Consider the following 25791-nt stretch of genomic DNA (forward strand, 5'->3'; position numbering starts at 1 on the left):
CACAGGGAATAGGGGGAAATGTTGTCCTGAGTCATTCAGCCCAGGACCGGAATTCTGCATTTTAGGGCTGGCTCACCCAGTTCGGGACGGACGGTCACTGCACCCCCACTGCTGGTCTGCCCATTTCCAAGGGGAAAAGTCTCTGCTCATCCCTCAACGTCTCCTAAGGTTACCCCATAGGGCAGGGGAGCTGCCTTTGCATCTCTCACCATCCCCCCTCCCCCCCCCCAGCCTTATCCCTGCCCTAGGCCTCCCCCTTCCCCAGCCAGGCTCCTCCAGCTCCCACATTCTCCCTCCAGCCTCCCCTCCGCACCCCCCCCCACATCTCCCCTCTACTCCAGCCTCCTTCCCCCCAGCCCCATAACCCCCCCCGGCCCCCTGATTCCCCTGCATCGCCTCATCCCCCCTCCAGCCACCCACCGCCCCTGCCTCCTCCCGTCCTCCCCCCTGCATCCTCCCTTCACCCCCCTCCTGCCCCTCACATCCCTGTCCCCCCTCGATCCCCTCTGCCCCGCCCTCTTCAGCCCCCTTTCGGCTCCCACCCCCGTGCCCCCACCCAGGGGCCGCGGTCCCAGCCTCGGCCCGGCGCAGCTGCTCCCCCCGCCCTGCGAACAAAGGGATTCGGGGCCATCTTGCATCTTTCCCACGCACAAGACAACCCCGGGCACCGCATCGCAGCAGCACCGCCGGGAGCAGCCCGGGGCCAAACCCGCCCCTGCAGCCGGGCTGGGAGCGGGAGGCGCCGCTCCCTGGGGCGGGGCGGGGGGGGAAGGTCTCTCTTACCTTCCCTGCGAGCGGGGCCGGGATCGGGGCCGGGAAGGGCCTGGCCAGGCTGGGGTCTCTGCCCCGGGAGAGGCTCCTGGGTGGGGCGCAGCGGGGATGTCACCGCCCCAGTCACCGCCCCGGCTGCAGCCCGGCTCCGGGGACCCAGCAGCCGCCGCCGGGCTCGGATCTCGCAGCAGGGCCGGACCCAGAGTCACCACAGCACCAGGCAGAGGCGAGTCACAGCCTTGTCTTTTCGTCTTCCTCCTCCTGCTGCCTCACTGAGCGACCTCAGGCTGGGCTCGCTCCCACCCCGCTCCTCCTGGGTCCTAGTGATATCCCTGCCCTGCGCTTTGCCTGGCTTCTGTTAAACTCAGACTCCAAGGCCAGAAGGGACCAGAGGTGTAGCCGCGTTAGTCTGCATACAGCAAAAATAAGGAGACGCCTGTAGCACCTTAAAGACTAACAAATTTCTGCAGGTATAAGCTTTCCTAGGCTGCAATCCACCATCAAAGCTTATGCCTGCAGAAATTTGTTAGTCTTTAAAGTGCTACAGGACTCTGGTTGTGTTAGCAAGAGTGAAGTTTTAGTGTAGACGCTTCCCTAACTTGGTTGAGGTGAGCTGCCTTGCATGAAACTAGCTCTGTAGTGTAGACCAGGCGTCACCTGACTGTCTAATGAGGAAGCGGACCAGCCCCTCCTCCCCCCAATTGCAACTGAAATAATCAATAAAATAGAGCGGGAAAGAATAGAAAATGCATCCGTTATTTTAACATTTCTTTATTTACAAATGTATTTACAACTTCTTTATTCAGTGTGAGGCTAAGAGGGATCTTTGTGAACAGAATAAAAACGTCCTAGGTTTGTGAGAACATGTTTGGGTGCGTCCCAGTGGAATAATTTATCCTTTTCTCAGGGACGCAGTCTGAGCTGGGTTCCTGCGCCCCCAACCCGGAAGAAGGGATGAATTTTCTCTCCCATGAAAGAAACCGAGGGGAAAGAGAAGAACGGTTCCACGTTATCAGCATCAAAAAATTCCACCAGCCCTGCGTCATAGTCCAGAGAAACCCGAATCTTCTCCGGTTTCCTACTTAGAGACAGCTCTCTCATAGGGCTAGTAAGACCCCACAGCTTACCCCACCACTGTCGCTCGATAGCCCAGATTCCCTCTTCAGGCTTAAGCTCCAATACTCCTTCCTTCATCTTCACAGACTCTCTGGCAACTCCCACAGCCCAGCCTCCTTTGCTCCCAACTTCCACCCCCCAGTAATGTCTCCCAGAGGTGAATTCCTCACAGCCCAGCACACAGGGAGAATAACGAAATGCCTCATATCCGGCAGACAGCTCCTGGTCTGTCTCTTTCAGTCTCGCACTTTTCCGATCTGCAGAGATGCTGAGGTGGGGATTTGCTGCGTATGGATCCAGAGTTACATGGACTAGGAGAGAGAAAGAATCAGAGCATTAGGGGCAGAGCTCAGCCCTGGGGCAGGGTTTGATCATGTCTGTTTCAGGCTGCGCTTGGGGCAGATTCTGTCAATTTACTTCCTTCCTCCTGATTACATATCAGGGGGAGGAAGGGCAGCTGGGTGATGAACACATTGTTAATCAATATTTTAAACTGATCCTCAAATGTTATCAAAATATTTATAAAAACTTTTCAGTCACCAAAAAAGAAGTATCGGTTCAATCAATTTAAAAAAAAAAAAAAATCCATTTGGACTATTTTTAAATTAAAAAAAAAAAAAAATATGAAAAAAATTCCTCATAAAAAAGAAAAATGTTAAACACTTGAAAATGACAGCATTTTAAAAATATATTTTTAAAAATACTCCCTTTCCGGCCCCTCCCCTCCATTTTCCAGCCAGGAGAGATCTGCCAGTGTTCAAGCCTCTGCTTTCTCATCCTGAAGCTGAGATCAGGGATCACTGCAAGAACTGCTGGATCCCCTCAGGTAGGAACAGAGGAAGAACAGTGCAGTTATGCTGGGGACAGTGTGTGTGTGACCTCCTTAAAGACCTCAAAGACCTCCTTAAAGCCAATGGGTGTGCTGAGCTCACTCTGTCATCATCAATGGAAGGTGCAATCATGCCTCTTTACATAGTAAAAATATCTGGCTACAAACGCAGGACAGAGCTAAGCTGTGTGATCGAAGGGATTCCACTGTTGCAGATATATATGGGTGAGGGGTCTGAGTTTGCAGTGTGTATTACAGGAAGAAAGCCAGGGATATCTGTGAGAATGACCCTGAGAGGAAGCAGAGAAACCAGAGCCCCCAGTCCATGAAGGGACACTCTGCATCACACCACCTAACTTTTAGGCACCTACAAAATCACTGTGAAAACAATGGGAACCCCCAATCTTGAATTAGGTGCCTAGGCTTTGTATACGAATGGGGAGAGAGAGGCACCTCATGCTACGTCTACACCGCACACCACTGGTGGTAGGCTGTAGGGTATGTGTAGCAACAAGCCGCAGTGACAATCCGGCTGTATCATCACTGCGGTGTGCAGCTACACACTTCAGTGAAAGGCTCTGGCAGGGTGGAGGCAACGGGGAAAGACTCTGGCAGTGGAGAGCTCTTGGAGACTTTTCCCACTGCTTCCCCCCTACCAGAGCCTTCCCCCATTGCTGGAGTCTTTCCCTGTGGCGGGGAAAGGCTCTGGCAGCTCCCTACAGAGGGGAAAGGCTCTGGCAGGGGAAGGCAGCAGCACACTGTGGGGGAGGCACTGCACGGGCATGTAGAGAGCCATAGAGGACACATACCCACAGGTTCATGGGTGTTTTTATTCTACTCACATAAGCCGTGCCTCACTGCCTACACTGCTCTTTGCACCCATGCTAGCTGGGGGTGTGGTGTATGGACCCTATCCACTGCCACAAGGACACTGTGCACAGTAAACGCACCTTAAGAAGGGGATTCACAAAAGCCAGCGTGCCAGACAGGGAGCTGCCTAAACTACCCGGTGGGAACCATGTGTGTTAAGCCCTTCCCCTCTCCTGGAGATAGTGCCTAAGTCTGGACAGCAGGGAGGTGCATATCTCTGCTGGTGATCCACGAACCTGGGGAATGCAGGCAGCTGGACGCAGGGCCCAAGCATAATTTTTCCTGGCCCAGTACAAACTTGTAACATGGGCCCCCTCCCACACCCATACCGCAATCCCTCATCCTGTACATACAATCTCATGAGCCATGAAATTTTTTTTCCTTATGGTAATGGGGGTTGCAGCCTGGGCTAGGCTCCCCAGGGCCTTGGGGCCCCATTAAAGTGTACCCTTCCCCCCCATGTGGGGGCCCTGCCTGAACGACTATCTTGCCTGCAGGGCCTGAGCTGGTAGATGTGCTCAGAGGCTGACTAGCTGTACACAAAACAGTGGAGGAGAGGGTGGGGGGGAAGGTAGGGGAAAGACGTACATTCCCTTCTAACCTTTAATCCAGTGGTTGGGGATCTCACCTGGGTTGTAGGAGACTCCTACTCAAGTCCCCTCCCTGCCTGCTCAAGAGAAGGGATTAAAATAGGAATCTCCCATCTCTCAGGTTAGAGCTCTAGCCAACAGTGCCAGAACCTCAAAAGAAGTGGGAAGGCCATGAGGCCACACCCCTCTCCGTGGCCCTGCCCCTGATCCGCCTCTTCCTCATGAGGCCACACCCCCTTCTCTTGCCACAGAAGCTTCACCTCTGGCCAGCTGGACTATTGTAAGAGCTGCACAGGGAGCTCTGACCACTGTGGGGTGCCCCAGACCCTCCGTCTGCCCTGGCGGGGGGAGCCAGGGGGGCTGAGAGCAGTGTCTGACCCATGTCCCTGCCTCCCCCTTTTTAAATCCTTTCTTCTCACAGGTGGAGAGGGACTTGGACTGGGGGTCTTCCACATCCTGGGTGGGTGCCCTAAGCACTGGGCTGAACTACAAGGGGCCTTTTCCTTCAGCTCTTCTATACAGAGCTAGGTGGCCTCTAAACCCGCCTACCAGACTGAGTCCCACAGACAAGATAGGCCATCTTCCCTGGCTTGCACTGGGGCTTAGGTGGGAGTTAGGCACCCTGGTGCCTTGGAGGAGGCCACAGTGGTGCCTAAAATCAGAACTTCGGTGCCTTAGTCTGGGTTTGTGGATCTGGGCCAGAACTCCTTGGGCACGTAGCCTGTGTGTGTGGCAGGCCATGGAATTCCTGAGCAAGGAAACCGCCTGCAAACAAAATGGCTGATGAAATTCAATGCTGATAAATGCAAAATGATGGACACTGGAAAACATGACCCCAAGTGTCCATACAAAATGATGGGGCCTAAATTAGCTGTTGCCACTCAAGAAAGAGACCTTGGCATCAGCATGGAGAGTTGCCAACTCTCCCGGATTTTCCTGGAGTCTCCAGGAATTAAAGATTAATCTTTTATTAAAGGTTATGTCATGTGATGAAACCTCCAGGAATACGTCCCACCAAAATTGTCAACCCTACCCTGAAAACATCCACTCAGTGTGCAGCAACAGTGAAAAAACTGAACAGAATGTTAGGAACTATTAGGGGAGATAGGATTAGACTTTGATAAAATATGAACATTTATTACCTGCTTTCGTAAGGCACTCTCTCCACCCTGCAACCAAACAAGAAGAAATGAGAACTCACCTGAATTAACGTCGTATTAGGAGGCGTCAATATTATACAGAATGAAATGTGGGGAGTTGAAAGGGGCAAATAGTTAAAAGTAAATCTGGTCAAAAATTTGTGCAAAAACTTTTCCCACCTAAAAATATTTAACTAAAACAGTAATTTTTGGAGGAAAAATAATTATTCCCATGGGGAAAAAAATCTCTTTTTCTGTGGGGGAAATGTCAAAATAAAATAAAAAATGTAAATTAACATTTAGAAATGAGAATTTGTATCATTTCAATTTAAAATGTCATTTTTCATTTAATTTTTCCATTTAAACAAACAAAACAATATTTTATACTGAAATGTCAATCTGAATGACAATTTTCATTTTGTTTTGAACAAAAATGTTGAATTTTCCCATTTCAACATTTTTTTGTATCAAAACATTTAGAACATTTTGTTCCGTTTTTTATTTTGTTTTTGAAATTTTGACTTTTTGTTTGGAAACTAAATTTTCAAAGAGCAAAATGTCCAGCACATCTTCCAAACATCTCTAGTTAGAAGTTCTAGTAAAAACTTACCATGAAATAATGTTAGAAATATACAGTGCATGAGCAGTTTTCTTTCACAGGTGACAATTAATAGCGAGTTTACAGAAATTTCCAATAGCTAATATTTACTTCTATATTAGCACTTAATTTTATCTCCAGGTTAAGTTATCGTAACAAACAAACAAACAAACAAAAAAACCCTTTTATTAAAGGTCTAATGCTTCTTTCATGGATGTCCATGGCAAATCCTCATTCTATGTATTCTATGGATCTGATTCCAAATCTCACAAAATAGAAGGGAAAGACCCCACTGAGTTTAATGGGCTCTGTATTGAACCCAGTCGGAGCAGGTCTGAACCCATTATCACTATTTTTAAAGATTTGAAATAACAACAGGAAATAAAGTTACTAATATTAATATTTTGATAATATGCCTAATGCCTTTATTGTATCTTTGATTCTTAGAAACAGAACTTTCCATCTTCAGCGCCTCATGTCCTTACTAGAAAGCAGAGCTTGAGGCGTATGCAAAAGTTTCACATGTGCATAAATCCCATTGCCTTCAAGGGGACAAAAACAGATGCCTAAATTAAGCATGTGCTTAAGTGCTGCCCTAAATAGGGAGAGAATTAAATCCTTGTATAAGTGCTTCCTGAATCTGGGCCTTAGATTTTCCCTTTATTTTCTATGTTAAATCTCATGCCTTTATTATATTAGATTGCCAGTACCAAAATTAGGGCTGAAGTGGCATTTCTATTCAACCTCCCTGGTTTTAGTCATCTATAACTTTTTCCCCCCCAATTTTCTTTTGATGTTAAATTCCACATATTTAATATGAACCCACCCCACGACAGCTTTTAAAACTTAAAGTAAAAACCATTCTGAGGATACAGCTGTACGCAAATGATTTTACTTGTGAAAGGAGAGGGAATAACACTTACTGCGTTCTTCACCCGTCTTCTCTAAAAAAATAAGCAGAAATAAAGACACAGTATTATTATTATTAATATTATTCCATTTCTTTTCCCCACGGATCCACAGTGCGAGGACTATGTCCTTTATGGTCAAAATTTACCCATGGCTCTTCAGACGACTTGCGCCTCCCACAGGGACTGCACTGGTGTGTCTGTGCATCAACTACGTGGAAGACAAAGTGACTCTGCTCCGAACACAAACAGGCATGTGCAAAAGATGGGGTAGACCCAGGATGGGGGCCCAGATCTCTTGGCTTCAGGAACTGCAAAACCGGTGCCAAGTGAAATTAATCATTGCTTGGCTGTCTTGTTTGGGTTTCTGAGTTTATAATATGCCCAACATGACACACCCTCTGGCTGATTTTTCAGAAGAGCTCAGCCAATACAGTAACCTTTGATTTCAGCTGGAATTGGGATTCCTCAGATCTTCAAACCAGGCTCCAGGAGTCTCAGAGTGTGTCTTCATTGCAGTTAAGTGAGTGATTGGCACCTAGGTCTGAGCACCTAGGTTAGCCTAGCCCAGGTCTGTGGCCACACTTCAAACACACACTCAGAAAGTTACTGTGTCCTCACTACTGTCACACTCACCTGTGTGCAACACTGGGACTTCTGGGGACATATCCCATGGTTCCTTGGGCTATTCTAAGCTGAGCCACTCTACAATTATTTGCCAGTGATTTTTGGGAGAACCTGTCTGTCCTTCTGGGCACACAGGGGGAATTATGGGAAGGGATTGGAGGACTGGAGGATTTAGCCTGAGTCCTCAGTGTAATACCAGCCTGAATGAAAGCAGAGCCCTTGTTCTAACCCACATCCCCAGCTGTGTCAGCTAGGCTAGGCGGAAACGACCACTAAACTCAGGCCAGAGGGCTGGGTGTGTGAATGGAAGAGGACGTAAGGACACCAGTGAGGGAGAGCCAGGACTAACTCTGCAGTCAAGAATTACCCTCAAGATTCATCACACAAAAACAGAGGCATTCAAATCAGGGATGACTTGTGATAATTTGGGACTTACCCACACTGCATATTTCCCAAGATCTCAGCTGGGAAGTCCAACAAACTAAATTTTAAAGTTTCTCCTTTTTTTTTGGTTCGTAAGAAATGGTAAAAGAAAACAAAAAACAAAAAAAAATGGCGCTCTGATGAACATTCCCATATTTAGGGTGCTGTAAATTGGGAACCCTTTGTTCAAATCACTTCAAATTCTGCAGGGGGAAAAGGATCACCCTCAGCTCTAGACCTCTAATTGTTTTTATGCTGCAATCACTGTTTTGTGATTTTTAGAGAGGAGAACAAAATCTGACTAGAAATAATTTGAAAATTAAGCAACAACCTTAACTACAGAGACATTGCATTCACTAGATACCATTAGAACAGCATTCTTTATTAGGAGAAAGTCTCCTTATAGTTTATTTCCTTATTTAGTGTATTACCTTTTGTTTTAAAGAAATAAATTATGAGGCCAGCAGAAAGAAACTGAATAACCAGGAGCGTGCACACAACTGCTATCCAAGGAGATGTCTTCGGGAAAATAGGTTCTGGAAAAAAAATTGAACTGGCATTACTTTGGGAGCAAGGACAAAAGTCAAATGGTATTTAAGCACAGATATATATATCCTCAGCCGAATTTGGGCGAGACAAGGAATCAGACATGACCCTATCTACACTATAAAAGTGGTCAGAAACGGACTTAAAAACTGGTTCTCACCAGGATCATTTTAACAGCAATGTACTGTATTTGTAAATAAGTGGGCCTGCCGTGAATCACTGCTGTGATATTGTTCAGTGCTGTGATAGCACGTAGAATTCAGTGTAGCTGAAGTGAAGATTTTGACAAACAACCCATAAGATAAAATTACCCACACAGAAAAAACTTTGCTAAAGTGAAGAATCCAGACTCTCATCAATAGTTTGAATAGTGGTGTATAGAGGGTCTCCGGCGCCCAGGGATGAAGCCTACATTTGCACACCCCCCCCCACGTCACACCCCCCGATGTAGGGCAGGAGTCCCGGTGCCACCCCATAGCTGCCCTGGAAAGGGGGGTGGGGTCTGTATCTGCGAGGGGGGGCGCAAATGCAGGCTTAGCTCTGCCACCCCTCACATTTCCCCAGCGTCCACGTCTCCTGCTGCAGCCCCCAGCCTGCAGCCCCCAGCCGGGGGAGGGCGGCTGGGCCGGCCTTTCATGATGTGCCAGGGGGGCACTGAAGGGCACCTCTCAGAGCCTCCTGTGCCCCTTGCCCCCCCACCTGTTGCAAAGGGCCGGCCCGGCATGTCCCCTCCCCATTTATTTGCTGCTCCAGCAGCCCCGCAGCCTGGTATTGGCTCAGATGGAGGGCGGCCTCACCCTCCAGCATGGGGATGGGGGCAGGAGCAGAAGCAGGAGCAGGAGCAGCCACCCCTCGGCTTCCTGCCCCCTCTGCCCGTTGCCAAGGTTCGTCCGGGGCGCCCCTATCCCTCCCCAGCACTTACCCACTGCTCCAGTCCCGCTACCCGGTGCCGACTCGGATGGGGTGCAGGGTCAGCTGGGGTTTGAGGCCGCCCCGGCCGCAATTTTATCAGAGCCGGCGCCGGGCTGCAGGGCTGGAGCAAGGGTAAGTGCGCTCTGACCCAGCCCTTCACAACAGGCAGAGGGTGCAGGAGGCTCTGAGGGGCATACAGCCCCCTGCGCCTCCCGCCACTTGCGCATCGTGAAGGGCCGGCCTGGCGCCCCACCACAGACCAGCGCCCAGTGGGCCTGGTCCCCTCCCTCGGTACGCCACTGAGTTTATACTACCTTTACAAGAAACCGAGTTAAAAAGATTTAGCTATCTCATCTGCAAATTTACAGACTTTCAAAGATGTGGGTTTCTTGTAATTTAATCTTAACTCTGAATTTCTTGGCTTCTAACTTTTCCCCCCAACTTTATAGTTCCTAAAGGTAATATGCACTCCAATTTCTACTATTACTAACAACATAACAAGACAACAACAACAACAAAACAATCACTGGGAAAATGTGAGAAAAAACATGACAGAGAAATACACAGAAATATCAAAGAAAGAAATAGATGAGGCACGGAGAAGAATGAAAAATTGGAAAGAAGGAGAACTGAAAAATAGTCACGTGACACATACAACACACATACATATAGGACAAATTTACAATTAAAAACAAATACCACCAGACTTATATTTATACCTAAACAAGATGAGGTATTAAGAGTTAAAATGATTAAGGCAATGTATTTTAGAAAATAGACCAGTAAAGCAAAGAGTTAAATATTTAAATAAGCAAGTTATTACCTTTTTATTTAAAAAAATAATACAAATTGATTAAAAATCCCAGTCACAAAGGGAGCTGTAGCGATTGATGACATGCATAGAACAGTTTAGACACAGAACAATGGTTTGGATTGGCTAAATGTGTAGAGAGAGAAACTGGTACAATCAGATGACAGACAAGTCACAAAGCACTATCAGGATCTCTCTCAGCATGGCCCCTACAAATATCTCCGAATGAAGGAGGTACGACATAAGGAAATTAAAGAGGATGTAAAGAAACACAAATAAAAACTACTCTAAAGGCAATGAAGAATTTGATCTGAGCCACCAATGTCGGTGTGATGCCAGCAGCACGGTACACTGCTGGAGTGATCAAGTTGCCATTCAAACAAAGAAAACTCCTGGTGATGCAGAGAGTAATGAATGTCAGTTAAGACACGGACAGGTTGTACAGCCAATGACATGATGGAGGGAAAGTCTGTGTGTGGAGGAAGCAATGGACAATGAAGGATACAACATTAAAATATGTGAGGAGTCAGCTAGAGTAAAAGCCCATCTGGTCACAATAACAGGGGACAGCTGAATGTGTATCCCCGTCCGAGAAAGCATAAGAGAAAGGAGAAAGCAAATCACCAAAGAAAGAGTCCCAAGATTTACCCAGAAAGCAATGCAGGGACAGTGGTGGAGAGAGAGCAAACCCTTAAGTGACAGAAGATTAACAAATTAGTGGCTTGTCTGGATGGTTATCTCAAAAGAGAGACAGCCTCATTATGCATGCCCCAGAGCAGTCATTAAGGATTAATTACAGTTGAAATGTAATCACAGAACTGCTTCCTCAAGCAGCAGAACGTGTTGTGAAAAGGAAGAGGTGGCTGAGCATTTGTTGAGCGCCTGCAGGATCCTGGCTGGGAGAGAATATGTGAACAAACACGATGAATTTGCCAAGCGTCTGCATTGGAGCCTCTCTGGCAAATATAACGAGAGTCCTGTAGGACCTTAAAGACTAACAAATTTCTGCAGGCATCAGCTTTCGTGGGCTGCAACCCACTTCGTCAGATGCATCAGTGCCACAGGACTCTCGTTGTTTTTACTATACACAGACTAACACGGCTACCCCTCTGGATCTTCTGGCAAATGTGGATTCAGACAACCATGTGGTATCATGATTAGGGGCCTACAAATTCAAAGCCATGAAAAATGCGCCACAGACCATGAAACGGGTCTCCCCCGTAAAATCTGGTCTTCTGTATACTTTTACCCTATAGTATAGTACAGAGTAAAAGCACACAAAAGTACACAGTGATTCACAAGCTGAAGGTCCTGACCCAAAAGGGACTGCAAGACTGTTGTAGAGGCATCAGGGTATTGCCACCTTTACTTCTGCGCTGCCTTCAGAGCTGGGTGGCCGGAAAGCGGCCCTCCATTGGCCAGAAGCTGGGGATGGGGACGGATCAGTTGAGGATTACCTGTTCTGTTCATTCCCTCTGAAGCACCTTGCAATGGCCACTGTTGGAAGACAGGATACTGGGCTAGATCGACCATTGACCTGACCCAGGATGGCCGTTCTTACGTTGGAGGTGAAATTTCTGACAGAGGGTTACACGTGCATGCTGTTTGTGACCACCTCACTTAGAGGACTGATGTGTGTAGTATAAATAAAATGTGCTGCACGAAGCATATACCCAGACTCTGTCTTGATGATTTCTCCTCCAGTGGACAGCCAACCTGGGAGGCCCCAGAATCTGCTACTGTGCAGCTGTGAAGATATAATAGCTTGGGAAGGAATCAGGCACCATTTAAACTGTATGATTAAAAGTAAATGTCAAAAGTAGCAGAACGGGATATAAAAACATGTTTGTCAGATGCATGGTGTTTATCTGCAGCGGCAGAGTGAAGGTGGGTTTAGGACTGAGCAATGTGATATTTTACATTTGCATATTCGTGTAAGGGACTGATTGTACTGTGAGGCTGTTTGAATATTAATGTACCATTCAGTCTCTATTCATTGCGTACATCTTAATGCTTAGTAGGTGTTTTTAAGCTACCTTTCATTGGCAGAGACATATTTTAACTTTTAACCAGTTGCAGGTGCATGCGTGTTGATGGTCACATTGTGGCTTGGGCGGTAACTGACCTGCTATAGAAATTGCTGATTCCTTTTCTTGTCTGAGGAGCGTGCTCCTAATGTAACAGATGTTCTGGTTTGAGGTTTCTGTTATTATTATAGAAGTTTGAATGTGAAACAGGCCATTGTCCCCTTGCAATTTTGTTTCAGACAGTGATGGTAAATGTTGTCCAGCGAGATCTCTCCAGAAAACCTCAGGCTCTGGGTACCACCCAGTTGATTGGCACATGACTCGGATCCCTCCATCCTGATAACCCTCAACAGAGATGAGAGGAGCAGCACCTATAGCTGGTGGAGAGTGGGATAAAGCTGTTTTAGTTTTATATTGTGTAGTGTGGTTTTAGCCATGTCACTCCCAAGATATTAGAGAGCAATATTAGGTGGTGAGCTTTCATTGGATCAACTTCTGTTGGTGAGAGAGAGAAGCTTTCAAGTTACACAGAACTTCTCTTCAGGTCTGGAAACTAACGCAGGGTGTCACAGCTAAATACAAGATGGAATATTCTGAGTTAATTTTCCAGCCCTGAAGATGAGCTCTTTGTAACATCGAAAGCTGGCCTCTCTCCCCAACAGAAGCTGGTCCAGTAAAAGATATTACCTCACCGACCTTGTCCTTTCATTTTATGTTCTAATTTATATCGACATTCAGCACAAGGACTAAATATTTAAATCTTCAGCACAACAAGTGCATGGAAATGCACAACGGAAGCAGAACTGAAAGCCACCGAAGTGACGTGGGAAGAAGCTAAGACTGAAGCAAGAAACCCCCAAAGATGCTAGGAGGCCATGATGAAGGCCTTATGTCCCACATGCCATGAAGCACATGAATTATTATGACTTGACTTATCTGCCTGGCTTATGGATGCAGCATTAGAACAGGAGAAGACAGCAGTTCCCATCCCTTAGGCTATGTCTACTCTGAAGCTACGGGTGTGCGTAGCAGCTCACGTACATGTATCAGCACTAAATGTTCTCTCGCTGTTTCGCTAAAAACAGAAATAAAGATGCCGCAACATGAGCTTCACTGCCGGCTGCTCAAGTGCGCATGTTCCCCGGGCTCTGAAGCCCAGGCCCCGGCATTCTCTCTTCTATTTGCAGCGAGCTAGCTCGAGTGCGGTTGTGTGGGTAAATCCACAGGAGCTCCTGCTCACACGAATGGCTTCAATGCACAGACCTTTACCTTCATCCACTGTTACCAGCAGATGTTCAGGATGTGCTGAGCGCTGTGGTCAACACTTGCTCGTGGAGGGTGAAAAACGAATGGGAGCCATTTGGCCATTTATCACTGGACACCCTTTTGAAAGTGTAGGGGCCAGTCAGAGACAACCCATGCTTACCGACAGTGGGGAGAGGGGGGTAACAGAGTGAGGGCAGCCGGCTTCAGCCGTGTTACTGAGCATGCTCAGTACAAGCCAATCAACAAATCTGGGGGACACATGACCCCACACACACACACCCCCCCCCCCCACGCATTGTCTCTGGTGCCAGTCACTCTTCCACAAGCAAATTAAACCTCTCTTCATAACGGGATTCTTATGATATTCATGATCTTATCCATCAGTGCCCGTCTTCTAATCCATTTAAGGGGGTAAATAGTTGAGAAAGTGCTGATGAGACATCTCTAATCACCTCCCGATTTCACAATTTCCCTAGATCTGGAGCAGTTGAGTGAGAGACATGAACCAAAGCCTACTGAAGACGTTACACCTGGCTACAAAACCATTGGAAAACCTCCTGTTTAACAGGTGCTCCACTACTTTGCTTTTTACATTCACCCGCACATCGCCTTTTCACGGAACGATTATTTGACTGTCTCTCTGCTTCCTCAGTTCCTGACAGCAGTTGGGACACTGAGAGAAAACTGGGTCTGGCTGAATAAGTGAAAGGCTGAAACAATGCTGATTGGTCAGGAGAAGTTTTTGGAGGAACTGGGCCTTGTGGTCTGAAGATCTACTTGGCTCCTTTGCTCTCTCTGGGTTCTCAAGTTATAGCAATGATCTTGTGGATTACCAGGAGGATGCACCTCTTCCTCTCTCAGAGAAGCAAAAAAATAGTAAAAACTATACATTATATTTAAAAAGACACATGCCAAAGCTTCCAGCTTATTGAGAACCAAACTACAAATGAGAAAAAAGAACAATCAAATGCTATTGCTAAAAGAAGCACGGAGCACAAACCACTGACCTGCTACCTTCAGTTCCAATAGGGCATCTTGATAAAAGGAAGTTGATTGAAAATAACAGGTGTACTTTCCCTCATCTGAGGGTCTGATATTACGTAACCTCAAGGCGACACTTCCATCTCTGATGCCATCTTTCAGAAACTCTGTCCTTCCCAAATATTCTGGCATCTGAAATTCAGTCTGATCTTTTCCATCACGATATAGATGCACAAGTGAAGAGAAATGTGACCGGAACCATCTCACTTCCATGTTCTCAGCACTCATCGGTGGGGAGAGATGACAGGGTAACACGATGTCCTCACCCACAACGGCAGTGACAGGATGACCTGGTCCGATGACTGTGAACTGGGCTGTGAAATGTACCGTGACACAAAGAGAATACACTTTAGAAAATTGAGAATTTGATCTTATTGCCATCGATAAAAAATTAAACTGGTGACATTTGACTGGAGCTGACCTCATACTATTATAAAGCACCTTGGTTTGTGTGTCCAGAATAACAATACCAAATTCTTCCCCAAGTATTATTATAGAGCTGCCATACAATTTCACATACTGGCATCACGGGTGTGAAGGGATAGGGGCAGACTTAAAGTTGTGAGATGATGTTGTACAGGCATGCAGCAGCACCATAACTATTTGTTACTTGATTTTTTAAAAAATTGTGTGCTTTGTTTTTTTTCTTGTCATACTGACTTTTTCAGGAATATGCAGACAGATCTCAACTGAGCAATTCCTTTTGTCCCCAGATTTGAGTTTGGGGTTCTGAAGTGCCAGGTTATAGAGAGAAGGAATCATAGTTGGTTTCTAGTTACTTTTTCTCCACCTTACAGTATTGTCGCACATGAATTCTTCCAGGCTTTCATCACGTGATAGAATTAAATAGACTAAAGTGATGTGAACAAAATTATTAAGTATCAGAAGAACAACATGTGCATCTTAAGAGCTAAACAATGGAATAGACAAATGAATAACATAATTCACAACAGAAAAAAAAGAAGAACACTGAATGAGTGATATTGTCTACCTGGCTCCAAGTTGCGAATAGGCAAAATAATGAAGCAAATGACGAAACCAGACAGAGAGACGCTTGCTGTGGAGCCGTGGAAGCAAGAAGATAATTTCATCTTCATTGTAACTTGGTGAAGACAAAATGAGAGAAAAAAAATAAAATGAGTGACATAATAAGGATTATGTTACAACTAAACACATTTTGTACAGCACGTCAACAGCTCAAGGGACACTTGGATGCGGAACCCTTTTTTCCTGTGATTTTCTTGGCACCTAAAAATTAGGCCTCACAATGCTCAGTGTCACTACGCATAAGCCTCTTTATGGTTCCAGGCCTATGATGAGTGAAGCTGGCTGACATTTGTTAAGGCCCGCACCCATCCTTCCCCCTGCTCAGTTCTTGGTTCGTTGACAGAAGCAGGAGTCCAGCAGCAGGAAATACAATGGGTTTCTTGGGATAATCAACCAAGTATCAATTCCAATTCTTCAGACTGGTGATTTTTCCCACACCCTACTTCCTATTTGACCTCAGTTTTTATAATATATCTGAGGCCCTCCCTCGCTTGCTGGGCTTCAGAGCCTGGGGTCTAGCCCAATCAGGAGCATCTACACTACTACTGCTAGCCCCTAGACTTGGTGCCATTTTTTTTTTTAATGTAGACATACCCTGAATGTCCATTTCTAACTGATTTGACTTCACAGAAAGAGATGTTTATTAGTGACAATCCCTGGGATGTATTTATTTAAGTTTATTTGCAATTCAATGTCAAGATATAAAATATATTTTAAAAAACAGCTCTCCCAATGCGAGGCAGATAATTACCAATACAAACCAACAGGGAAAAAAATCCCAGCCAGTCGTAGAACTGAAATTTCTGCACCTCAGCTCCAAAAACCACTGTAATCTACATAAATAAAAATATAAATAAAGGCACAGCTTTACTTATTCCCCTAAGAACTTCAACTCTGCTTGGGCACCTGTCCAAATGCAAACTACTTCTCCTGAGAGTTTTGTTTTTTTTTAAATAAAAAGGATGTGTATTAAGTAGCTGGTATTGTGACAATCAGGGTCCAGACAGGCCAGAGGGAGAACAGGGGCTCTGAAGCCAAAGAATAAGCAATCTTTGTTCTGTTTGTTCTGCTAGTTCTGCACGTAGCACCGTGGGCTCCTGACCATAGGTTTCCCAGGTGCTACCACAATACAACTAAATAAGATTAACAACAACTACTACTACTAAGTGACCAAAGCTCACCTACCTGATGGATCCTGGAAAGAAGCTTCCCAGTGTTCTCATGAACGCATCGGTTTTTGCCACTGCTCTTAAATCCCTCAGCTCCTCTCTCATTGCAAGCAAATAGTTCCATTTATGAGCCTGCAGAATTCACTATTTTTCTATCCGCTTCTCCTCATGTATTTCATTTAAAAGTTTAGTTTGATTTACACTGAACAGGAGTGTCTCTCTTGATGCTTTGACCAACTCAGAAAATACAAGCTGAGGAGTAACAGGAACAGTCCAGTAATTCAGCCCTTAAAGAAGCACACACAGTCCTACTGAAATGTGAGTTTCCTTGGCTGCAGCAGGCTATTTTCCAGGGAGCTCACGTTCAGCTGATTATCCACCAGGCTATTTTCCAGGTAACCCTCTTTCGATGACGGTAGCAGGTTTGCGGATCCTCTTTTTCTGTTCTTCAAAAAACTTACTTTTTTGTTTTTAAACTATTTTTTCACCTCACTTCCAGAATGAAGCCTCCCTTGTCAAGCTCATAAAAGATAATTGCTCATCTGATCTGTATTTTTATTACTGCAAGGTCCAAAGATCAAAGCCCAGCCTGTATCTGTTCTCAGATAAGAGTCAATCTGTACCTGAAAGGAGAAATTATAAAATAGCATGAGGAATTCTTGAGCTCTGGAGGATAATCGTCCTTAGAGCGATTGCAGCAGAACACAGCCCAGATCTCTAGAAGAGTGGAATATAGGATGATCTGTTACCTTCATCCAAAGAACGACACCTGAAAAATAGTCTGGGCCCCATGAGGCACATCAGATTTCAAGGCAATCACAGTATAAATGCAGATTTTAGAGCACTTAGAAATGTCATTCTTTATACAGACAGGTTGTCTCAATTTTAACTAGTGGAGCAGGCCCTGTCCTAGAGTTTGCCAGCTGTCTGGCTGGCCTGAGCTTTTGTTATGGGGCAGCTTGTCTGCACTGGGGTTTGATCCCACCCCACACATGGGGGGATGCCGGGTGGGCAGAAATTGCACCCACAATCCAGAGCAACAGGTTCTCTGCAATACTCCAGAGCGATGGTGCAAGTAGCTTCCCATGGGGTCCCTGCAGCCCCGGCTCCCTCTGGACAGAGTAACTGGGTTAGTTTCACTTTCCTCAGCCCCAGAATAGGCTTTATCTGACAAAAAGCAGCAGCTGGGCGTTTCTGTCCCTGAAACTGCCAGAGCTACATTGTTTAGGGAGCTGTTGGCAACCTCCCAGCTGTGGAGACTTGTATAAAAAGTGCAGCATTGACAACCTCGAATTGGTTCAAAATTAATGTGCCAGCCCTCCCCATCATGAAATTAATTATGTGGGGTTTGCGCCTGTCTGGAGCTGAACTCCCCGCGCCGCCTTCCGTGTCTGTGTGACAATTAGCTGCCCCCCCCCGGGCCATATTTACTGAACAAAGGTTGTTGCCCCATTGCACAAGCTCTGTCCCCCTCCCCCCGCCCAGCAATGAATCTGGCCCCAACCCTCAGATCAACCCTTTCCCCTGCAGCGGTTCTGCCCCAAGACCTCACCGACACCAGTTCCCAGCCCCCCCCCCCGCCCACTATCTGCCCCCACAGCAACACCACCCCCCCACCCCCAGTTCCACCCCCCACGATCTGCCTCCCAGCCTCACCTCGGCTCCTCCTGCAGCTCCTGGGGCTCTTCACGCCCCGCTCCCAGGCCGGGGGCTGCAGTGGGTCCCTGATCCCCTCCTCCGCCCCTGCCCCAGGCCGGACGCTGCAGGGATCGGGCTGGGGGAAGCAGAGCGCGGCGCGGCGCTGGCGCTGATAGCTGCACGGGCAGGATGTGGCTCTCTCGCTCCCTGCGTGTACAGCCGAGCGGAGGCTGAGCCGCGGTCACGTGGGAGCCGAAACTCACTTTATTAAAGGGCCTAGGCCCGGCGCCCGCCGGCTGCAGCTGCCCGGGGGGCGGGGCTGGGAGGCTCCTGCCCGGGCGGACGCGCTGCAGCCCGGACCGGGAGTGTCGAGTCGCGCGGTGGCCCTGGAGCGAAGCCCCGCGTCCGGCCGGGCGCTGGGAGAACAGGGCGGCGCTGACCTCGCCCGGGGGTGGCCCCGGGTTTTGCCGTTGCTGGTTGCAGCCGAGCGGCGGGAGGGAGCTGAACACGCCCGGTTACATCTGCTCGAGCCGGGCCCGAACTTGCATCCCCCAGAGCCCTGCAGTCAGAGGAGAGGAGAGGAGAGGGGGAGGGGCTGAATTTGGGCCGGGCCAAAGTGCCTCCAGAGGAGGGTAAAAGAGGGGAGGGGATGGGCAAAATACTTAGTCCTGCCTCAGAGCACTGGGTGAGATGACCGATCAAGCTCCCTTCCAGTTCCACATTTCTATGCTCATGGCATCTCAGTACCACTCAGCTGTTGGCTCCAATCCACGCTGGGGCGGCAGGCTCAGAAAGCAGCTCCCATCTGACTGTGGCTGGGTGGTCTGGGACTGGTGGGTCTGGGGTGAGTTCCACGGGAACAGGTGTCCACATGCCAACACCTTCCTGGGCCCTGCACCTGGCGGCAGGCTCAGGAGAGGGCTCTGCTGCCCTGGAACTGCAAGGCGTCAGATGGGCAAAGGACGGACCCCTGGCCTGACTCAGGGGTGGGATGTGGGAAGTGAGGGTGCCCATCGGCCTGCCATGAACACAGAGCCAGGCGCACCCAGAGCCACGACTGGGGAAGCAGGGTGGCCAGGCTTTACTGCCTTCTCCCACCCTCGTTAGTGATGCCAGCTCCTGGCACCTGCTGACGAGCCACAGGGGAAGGAAGTTTGCAGTGGGATTACTTCTGGTTTACACCAAGATGAGGAAGACAAGAAGGACCCTATGAACCCAGTCACACTGTTCTTTTGTACCAGGATCAGGGAAAGGGGCAGAGTTTACCTGTATGGAAAACCTGACGAGCCTATGACAGCGCAAGGGTGAGGTTAGTTGCGTGAACTCACTGTGCGTTTTCATCCCATTGCTCTTACTTTTAACTTTAACTCTGGAGTTGGTAGCCATTGAATGCAAAACAAAGGACTCCGGGAGTGGGAGAAACTAAATTTTACTTTATTATTTCAAAGGACGAACAAAAACAGACTCCTTTCCCCGCCTCCAACCCAGCACATTGCTGCATCCAACTCCTGCATGCACCTGCAACAGCGCAACCTTTAGAAATGAGTAGTAAAAGTGCAGAGACCCAGGAGAGATGCTGGGAACCAGTCACAAAAGCAAACATTCTGAGGGCAGGAAATCCAAAGAGCTCAGGTTAGAGCTGTGACATTTCCCAGGGTACAAATTGGACTGTTGAACCACTGTGCCCTTAATCTCCAGCCCAGGGTGACTTTTACACTGCTTTGCGATGGACAGCAGTATTTCCAGGCTCTGCTCAGACACAGCCACTACCCTGCAAAGTCACACTCAGTTAAGTTATATAAATGCTTCCCCAGCCATCCATGAATTATATACAGAGTGACACCCGCAATTTCTTAGTCCCAGCCTTGTCCCCACAGAATGTCTCCTACACTGCTCAGGGCCCCCTTAAACGGCATAAGTTCATTAATAATCCGTCATTCTGACGAAAGGGATGATCATATGTAGCCTTGTTGTCTCAAATGGAGTCTCCCAAAGCACTTCAATCCAAAACACACTGGTTTAGATAAAAGAATAAAGCAAGCTCAGTAACTAGAAAAGGACAGATTTTAAGCGATTTCAAGCAATAAGCATAAAAGTCAGATTTGGTTACGAAAGAAATAGAAAGTTAAAAACACATGCTAAAATCTAATCTTTATGCAGGCTAGTAGGTTTAGAAGCAAAAGGATTTATCTCACCCAAAGCTTTCAGCAGTTCATCTAACTGGAAAATCTTCCAGCTAGGATCACTGGAAAAGTCTTTGCTGGGTCATGGCATCAGGCAACTCCATGGTATAGATGAGCTCCAAACTGTCCTTCAGATGAATTATTAATTTCTTTGTTTATTCCCTTCTTCCACTTGATGGATGGCCAGTTAAACAGAGAATAGTTTTCTAACACCTAGGGTCAGTCCTTTGTCATCTCTGAGGAGTTAGTCGGTGATTCTTCCCCCACAATTATGACATATTTCAGTAACAAATAGGGTTACCATAGGTCCAGGTTTTCCTGGATAGAGCCTCTTTTTTGAGCTTGCTTTCTCTGTCCAAGCAGGGTTTTCAAATAACAGCAAATATCAGGGGTTTTTGCAGAGCAGACAAGCTGAAGCTCAGAAAGAGCCCCCATTGATCCTGATTGGCCCCTCCCCTGTGTCTGCAGCTGATTGGTCTGTTTGCCTGCAAGTGGCAGCTGGCGGATCCTGCCTAACCAGGCCCTGGCTCCCAGCCTGGAGAGGAGGTTCCGCCAGGAGGTGCTGACTGATGGCTGTTGCTGCGTCCTGGGCTTTTGCCAGCTGCCTTGTCACGGTGACACTGCCGCCCCCCCCCCTGCAGTGAGTAGGCCTATCAAAGGTACCTCCTCCAGCACCCCCAAATGCCCCCCAGTTTCCCCTTTAGTTCCCCAAACTATACCCACCCAGTTCCCCTTTTTCCTCTCCCTTCCCCAGCATCCTCTTTTTGGGAACCCAAGTAACAAACTAAGATAACCCTAATAACAAAGATACAGTGAAATCTCATAATTCTACATGCAGTGGTGTTACACACATTTCAACGGCACAATATTCAGCAGATCATGAGTTTTCAAAGGATACCTCACAAGGCAAACTTTGTACACAATATATATAACCATGTAAAAGTGGGGAACATGGGGTACAGTGTTCCACAAGAGGGATGAGTGTGGGGTGAGTGGGGCAAAGGAGTCTCTGTCATCCACAACACAGGACGATGGGGGAAGGGGTGACAGGTTCCTCAACTCCCTCTGGCCTCAATGATGTGGGTTGGTCAGGCTTCGAGGCTGGCCAAGTCTGTTGACATCTCCAGCTCCGTTCTGACCTGTGTCCAACCTCATCATCTCAGTAATGAGGAGCTGTGGTCCCCATCATTCTTCTTGGCATGTCATTCATAGCCCTTTAGATTTTAGGGGCAACTTCACAAGACGCTCATAGGCCGTTTCTAGACTCTCTCTGGCTCTGATGCAGCAAGTTCACAGTTCTCAGCCTCAGCTGTCTGCCTCTAAGGAGCAAATCCATCAGTTTCCCAGCTCTGTTCCCCCTACCCTCTTCCTCTCTTGACTATATCTCACATCACTGTAGACAGCAGGCAATAATTTCATTCCCCATTTCAATCTCTGCCTCTCGGAGTATGAATCTTGCACTCACCATCAGCGTTTGTGCTGATAGATATTGATAATTGTCATTGTTCAAACCACACCAAAAACAAAAAACAAAAAAAAAACTCATGACAAAGGGTTAGATAAAGGGAAAATAAAATTAAAAAAAAAAAAAAAAAAGACTATTCTGGTAAATGATCATCCGTCTCGTGAATCCTCAATAAATCTAAGCCACATCCAGTCAAACTAAACTAATTTCACAGTATGTGAGCAAACGGCCTTCACAAAGAAAGAAAAACCCACAATGCAAGGTGGGCTTCAAATGCTTTCACATTCATAAAGTAAAATCTCAGAGAATCTTTTAAGACTTAAAATCACCAAAATACATGAACCCATTTTCTTATGAAGTGGCTAAACCTGGTTTACTTCTCACCTTGTTATTTGGTTGTATTAGTTACAAAAGTTTTAGCATCATAATAATAAAAGAAAGAGGAAGAAAGAGCAAAGAAGAACTTCCCATCTACAAATGATCTGGACTAGCCGAGAAACAGACTGGAAGCAATTTCGCCAATAGATGGAAACAGGGTGGATCTGAGAGGTCAAACTCTGCTTTGAGGTTCACTGAGATTTCCCTGCTCACTCCCCAGGTCTGTCACACTTTCTTCTCCAGTCCTCAGGAGTCAGACTTAGGGTTGTAGAAATCAAAACTGTAATTCCTAAGCAACGACGCTGGGATAAATGACACTTTGGGAGGTGGAAGGGTAGAATGGATACAGGATAAAACTCTCCATTGCTGTTAGAGAGGTCACTGTGTCAAGAGCAGAGCATGATGGGAAAGCGGGAATCCCTCAGACTCGCCCCACTGCCCTCAAATAGCACAGAACTTAAAACACCCTATTTTACTATAACCCTGCTACCATTTCTTTTAGCATCTAGTTAATTCTGGTCCACAAGGGAGAAAATCTACAATCAATACATGCTTTTCAGCATGGCCTGGAGTAATGTGAGACTATCTGGGAATGAGACAATAAAGCCCTAAAGGGGGAAGTCAGGCACTAGCAATCACTCTCCTAATGGGGGATGGGATCAGCACAAAGATGCTCAGGTTTACACTAGGAAATCTGCTGGAGGGTCATAGAGATGTGCTGGTTAATCCCGACCACATTTCCTACCACAAAAGGCCCTGTGGGAATCAGCCCCTCTCAGTGGTGCTCTATGAATGCAGAGGAGGCAGGGAGAAGGGGCAGAGGGGGTGAGTGATAAGAGGCAGTATCTCTGTATCCCTGTGCTCTCCTTCTCCTCTTATCCCATGATCCCAATAGCCCCAGCATCCATCTCCCTCTGCTTCCTAGTTCCAGCAGCCCCAACCAGTCAATCCCGTGTCCTCCCAAACCCGTCCTTCTGGTCCCTAATATTTGATCCCCAGAACCTAGAGCCCTGGGGGATTTGGGGAGGGGAGGAGTTACCAGGTTTCAGAGACATTCTGCTTTCACAAAACAGCTCCAAGCAATCAGGGTAGCCCAGCCCATGGGCTGATGGGAGATGGGGAAAGGGGTCTAGAGGGAAGGTGGGGCCTGGCCCAAGTCTCCTTCTCCTTATCTCCATGGAAGGGGGAACATGTCTGGGAAGGGAGACAAGAGAACTTGAGCCATGCAGAGGGAGCCGCTGGAGGAGTTTTTCTTTTCCTTCCCTCATCTGTGGCCCATCAGCTCAGCAGCCAGGGCTGCAGCAGGGAGGAGGGGCTGATCGGGGCTTCTCCTCCTCTGCCTGGGGTCACCAATTGAAGCTACCCCCACATTCAAGGTCTCTCTGTCATGTGTATCACTGATGTGCCAACTCAAAGAGAATCTTTCCCGGCAGCCAGGCTATTCCTAGGGGGTCTCACCCTCATGGATTCTCAGATGTTTGGTAAGATACAAGCTCTTAGTGAAGCTTTTCCCACAGTCAGGGCATTGATGGGGTTTGTTGCCTGTGTGGATTTTCTGATGTCTAATAAGGTATGAGCGCAGAACAAAACTTTTCCCACACTCCAGGCATTTATACGGTCTCTCTCCCGTGTGGAGTCTCCCATGCTTAGTGAGGTATGAACTGTCGATAAAACTTTTCCCGCACTCAAGGCATTTATAGGGTCTTTCTCCTGTGTGGATTCGCCCATGTTTAATAAGGGATGAACTTTCAATAAAACTTTTCCCACACTCAAGGCATTTATAGCGTCTGTCTCCTGCGTGCAGTCTCTGATGTGTTATAAGGAGAGACTTCTTACTAAAACGTTTCCCACACTCAAGGCATTTATAGGGTCTCTCTCCTGTGTGCACTCTCTGGTGTATAACAAGGTGTGACTTTTCCGTGAAGCTTTTCCCACAGTCCAAGCATTTATGGGGTCTCTCGCCAGTGTGGATTCTCTGATGACTAATAAGTTTTGCTCTGTCAATGAAGCTTTTCCCACACTCAGGGCATTTATAAGGTTTCTCGCCTGTGTGGATTCTCTGATGCTTAATAAGGTGTGAGCACCGCATGAAACATTTCCCACACTCAAGGCATTTATAGGGTTTCTCACCTGTGTGCGTTCTCTGATGGTTAATAAGGTGTGAGCCCTGACTGAAACTTTTTCCACACTCAAGGCATTTATAGGGTCTCTCTCCTGCATGGTTTCTCTCATGGTTAATAAGATCTGAGCTCCGACTGAAAGATTTCCCACAGTCTAAGCATTTATGGGGTTTCTCTCCTGTGCGGGTTCTCTCTCCTGTGTGGGTTTTCTGATGTGCATTAAGGGTTGATTTCAAACTGAAACTTTTCCCACACTCAAGGCATTTATAGGGTTTTAGTCCTGTCTTCAGTCTCTGATGTGTAACAAGGTTTGAGTGTTGAATGAAACTTTTCCCACACTCAAGACATGTATATGGTCTCTCTCCTGTGTGGATTCTCCCATGTTTAGTAAGGTATGAACTCCGACTGAAAGTTTTCCCACACTCCAGGCATTTATAGGGTTTCTCTCCTGTGTGGGTTCTCTGATGTAAATTAAGCGCTGCTTTCACACTGAAACTTTTCCCACACTCGAGGCATTTATAGGGTCTCTCTCCTGTGTGGATTCGCCCATGTTTAGTAAGGGATGAATTGTCTCTAAAACTTTTTCCACACTCCAGGCATTTATAGGGTCTCTCTCCTGTGTGAATTATCTGGTGCTTAATAAGGTATGACTTGTATCTGAAACTTTTCCCACAGTCCAAGCATTTATGGGGTTTCTCTTCATTGTGACTTGTCTGCTGAGCTGTGCTTTCCTTGGGATTCTGGAATCCTCTACCACACTGAATGGATTCATCCAGGTTCTTCCTTGGATAGTTTTCCGGCAGTGTCTCTGAGCTGTGTCGATTTCTGCAGGTTTTTTCCTCTTTCAAGCACTGGGAAAAATTCCCTTCACCTCTTCTCAAAAAAGTCTCCTGTGGTTCCACTTTCCCAGGACCTTCTCGCTGCTGATTCTCCTGCTTTTTCTCACTCTCTGTCCTATCACCTGCTGGGAGAGAGAGAGAATCCAGACAGGAGTCATTGCCTGTGCCAGGGAGACAGGAATAGCAAAAACCAAAAACACAACATTATAACTGTTGCAGAATTGGATTCTGCCTCCACATCCCATCCAAACGCTCCCAGGGAAATAAAGTTAGGGAGGAAATTCCTAACAGGATGGGTAGGAAGTCATGACTGATATTTGCCTTGATGATACGACACCTGTTGACTGCAGCCCTGACCTGGGTGAGATGGGGCAGAACTAAGAGTGCTCACTCATGGCATGCTTCAGAAGTCCCAGCTTTTTCCTTCACTCGCCAGATGGTTTCTGTGTCAGTTTCCCAGATTCCTCACCTGTGCAGG

At 47.2% G+C, this 25791-nt stretch overlaps 1 protein-coding gene and 1 pseudogene across 1 annotated transcript; both read right to left on the bottom strand.

Annotated features, from left to right (window-relative positions):
• Window positions 1-25471, bottom strand: part of LOC137142725 (zinc finger protein 208-like) — a 34881-nt pseudogene extending 9410 nt beyond the window's left edge.
• LOC137142727 (butyrophilin subfamily 1 member A1-like) lies at window positions 1527-18429 on the bottom strand. The gene is made up of 9 exons (XM_067532178.1): window positions 18347-18429; window positions 16703-17313; window positions 15466-15576; window positions 14441-14788; window positions 12266-12544; window positions 8303-8407; window positions 6837-6857; window positions 5319-5345; window positions 1527-2198 (listed from the first exon to the last, which is right to left on the bottom strand). Exons 2-9 carry the CDS (start codon window positions 16812-16814, stop codon window positions 1675-1677), a joined length of 1527 nt encoding a protein of 508 aa, XP_067388279.1. The 5' UTR covers window positions 16815-17313; window positions 18347-18429; the 3' UTR covers window positions 1527-1674.
• Window positions 25472-25791: the final 320 nt, after the last annotated feature.

The sequence above is a fragment of the Emydura macquarii genome, unplaced genomic scaffold (genome assembly GCF_026122565.2).
Source record: "Emydura macquarii macquarii isolate MOO-44397 ecotype Brisbane River unplaced genomic scaffold, CSIRO-AGI_Emac_v2 contig_3245, whole genome shotgun sequence".
NCBI classification, from domain to species: Eukaryota; Metazoa; Chordata; order Testudines; family Chelidae; genus Emydura; species Emydura macquarii.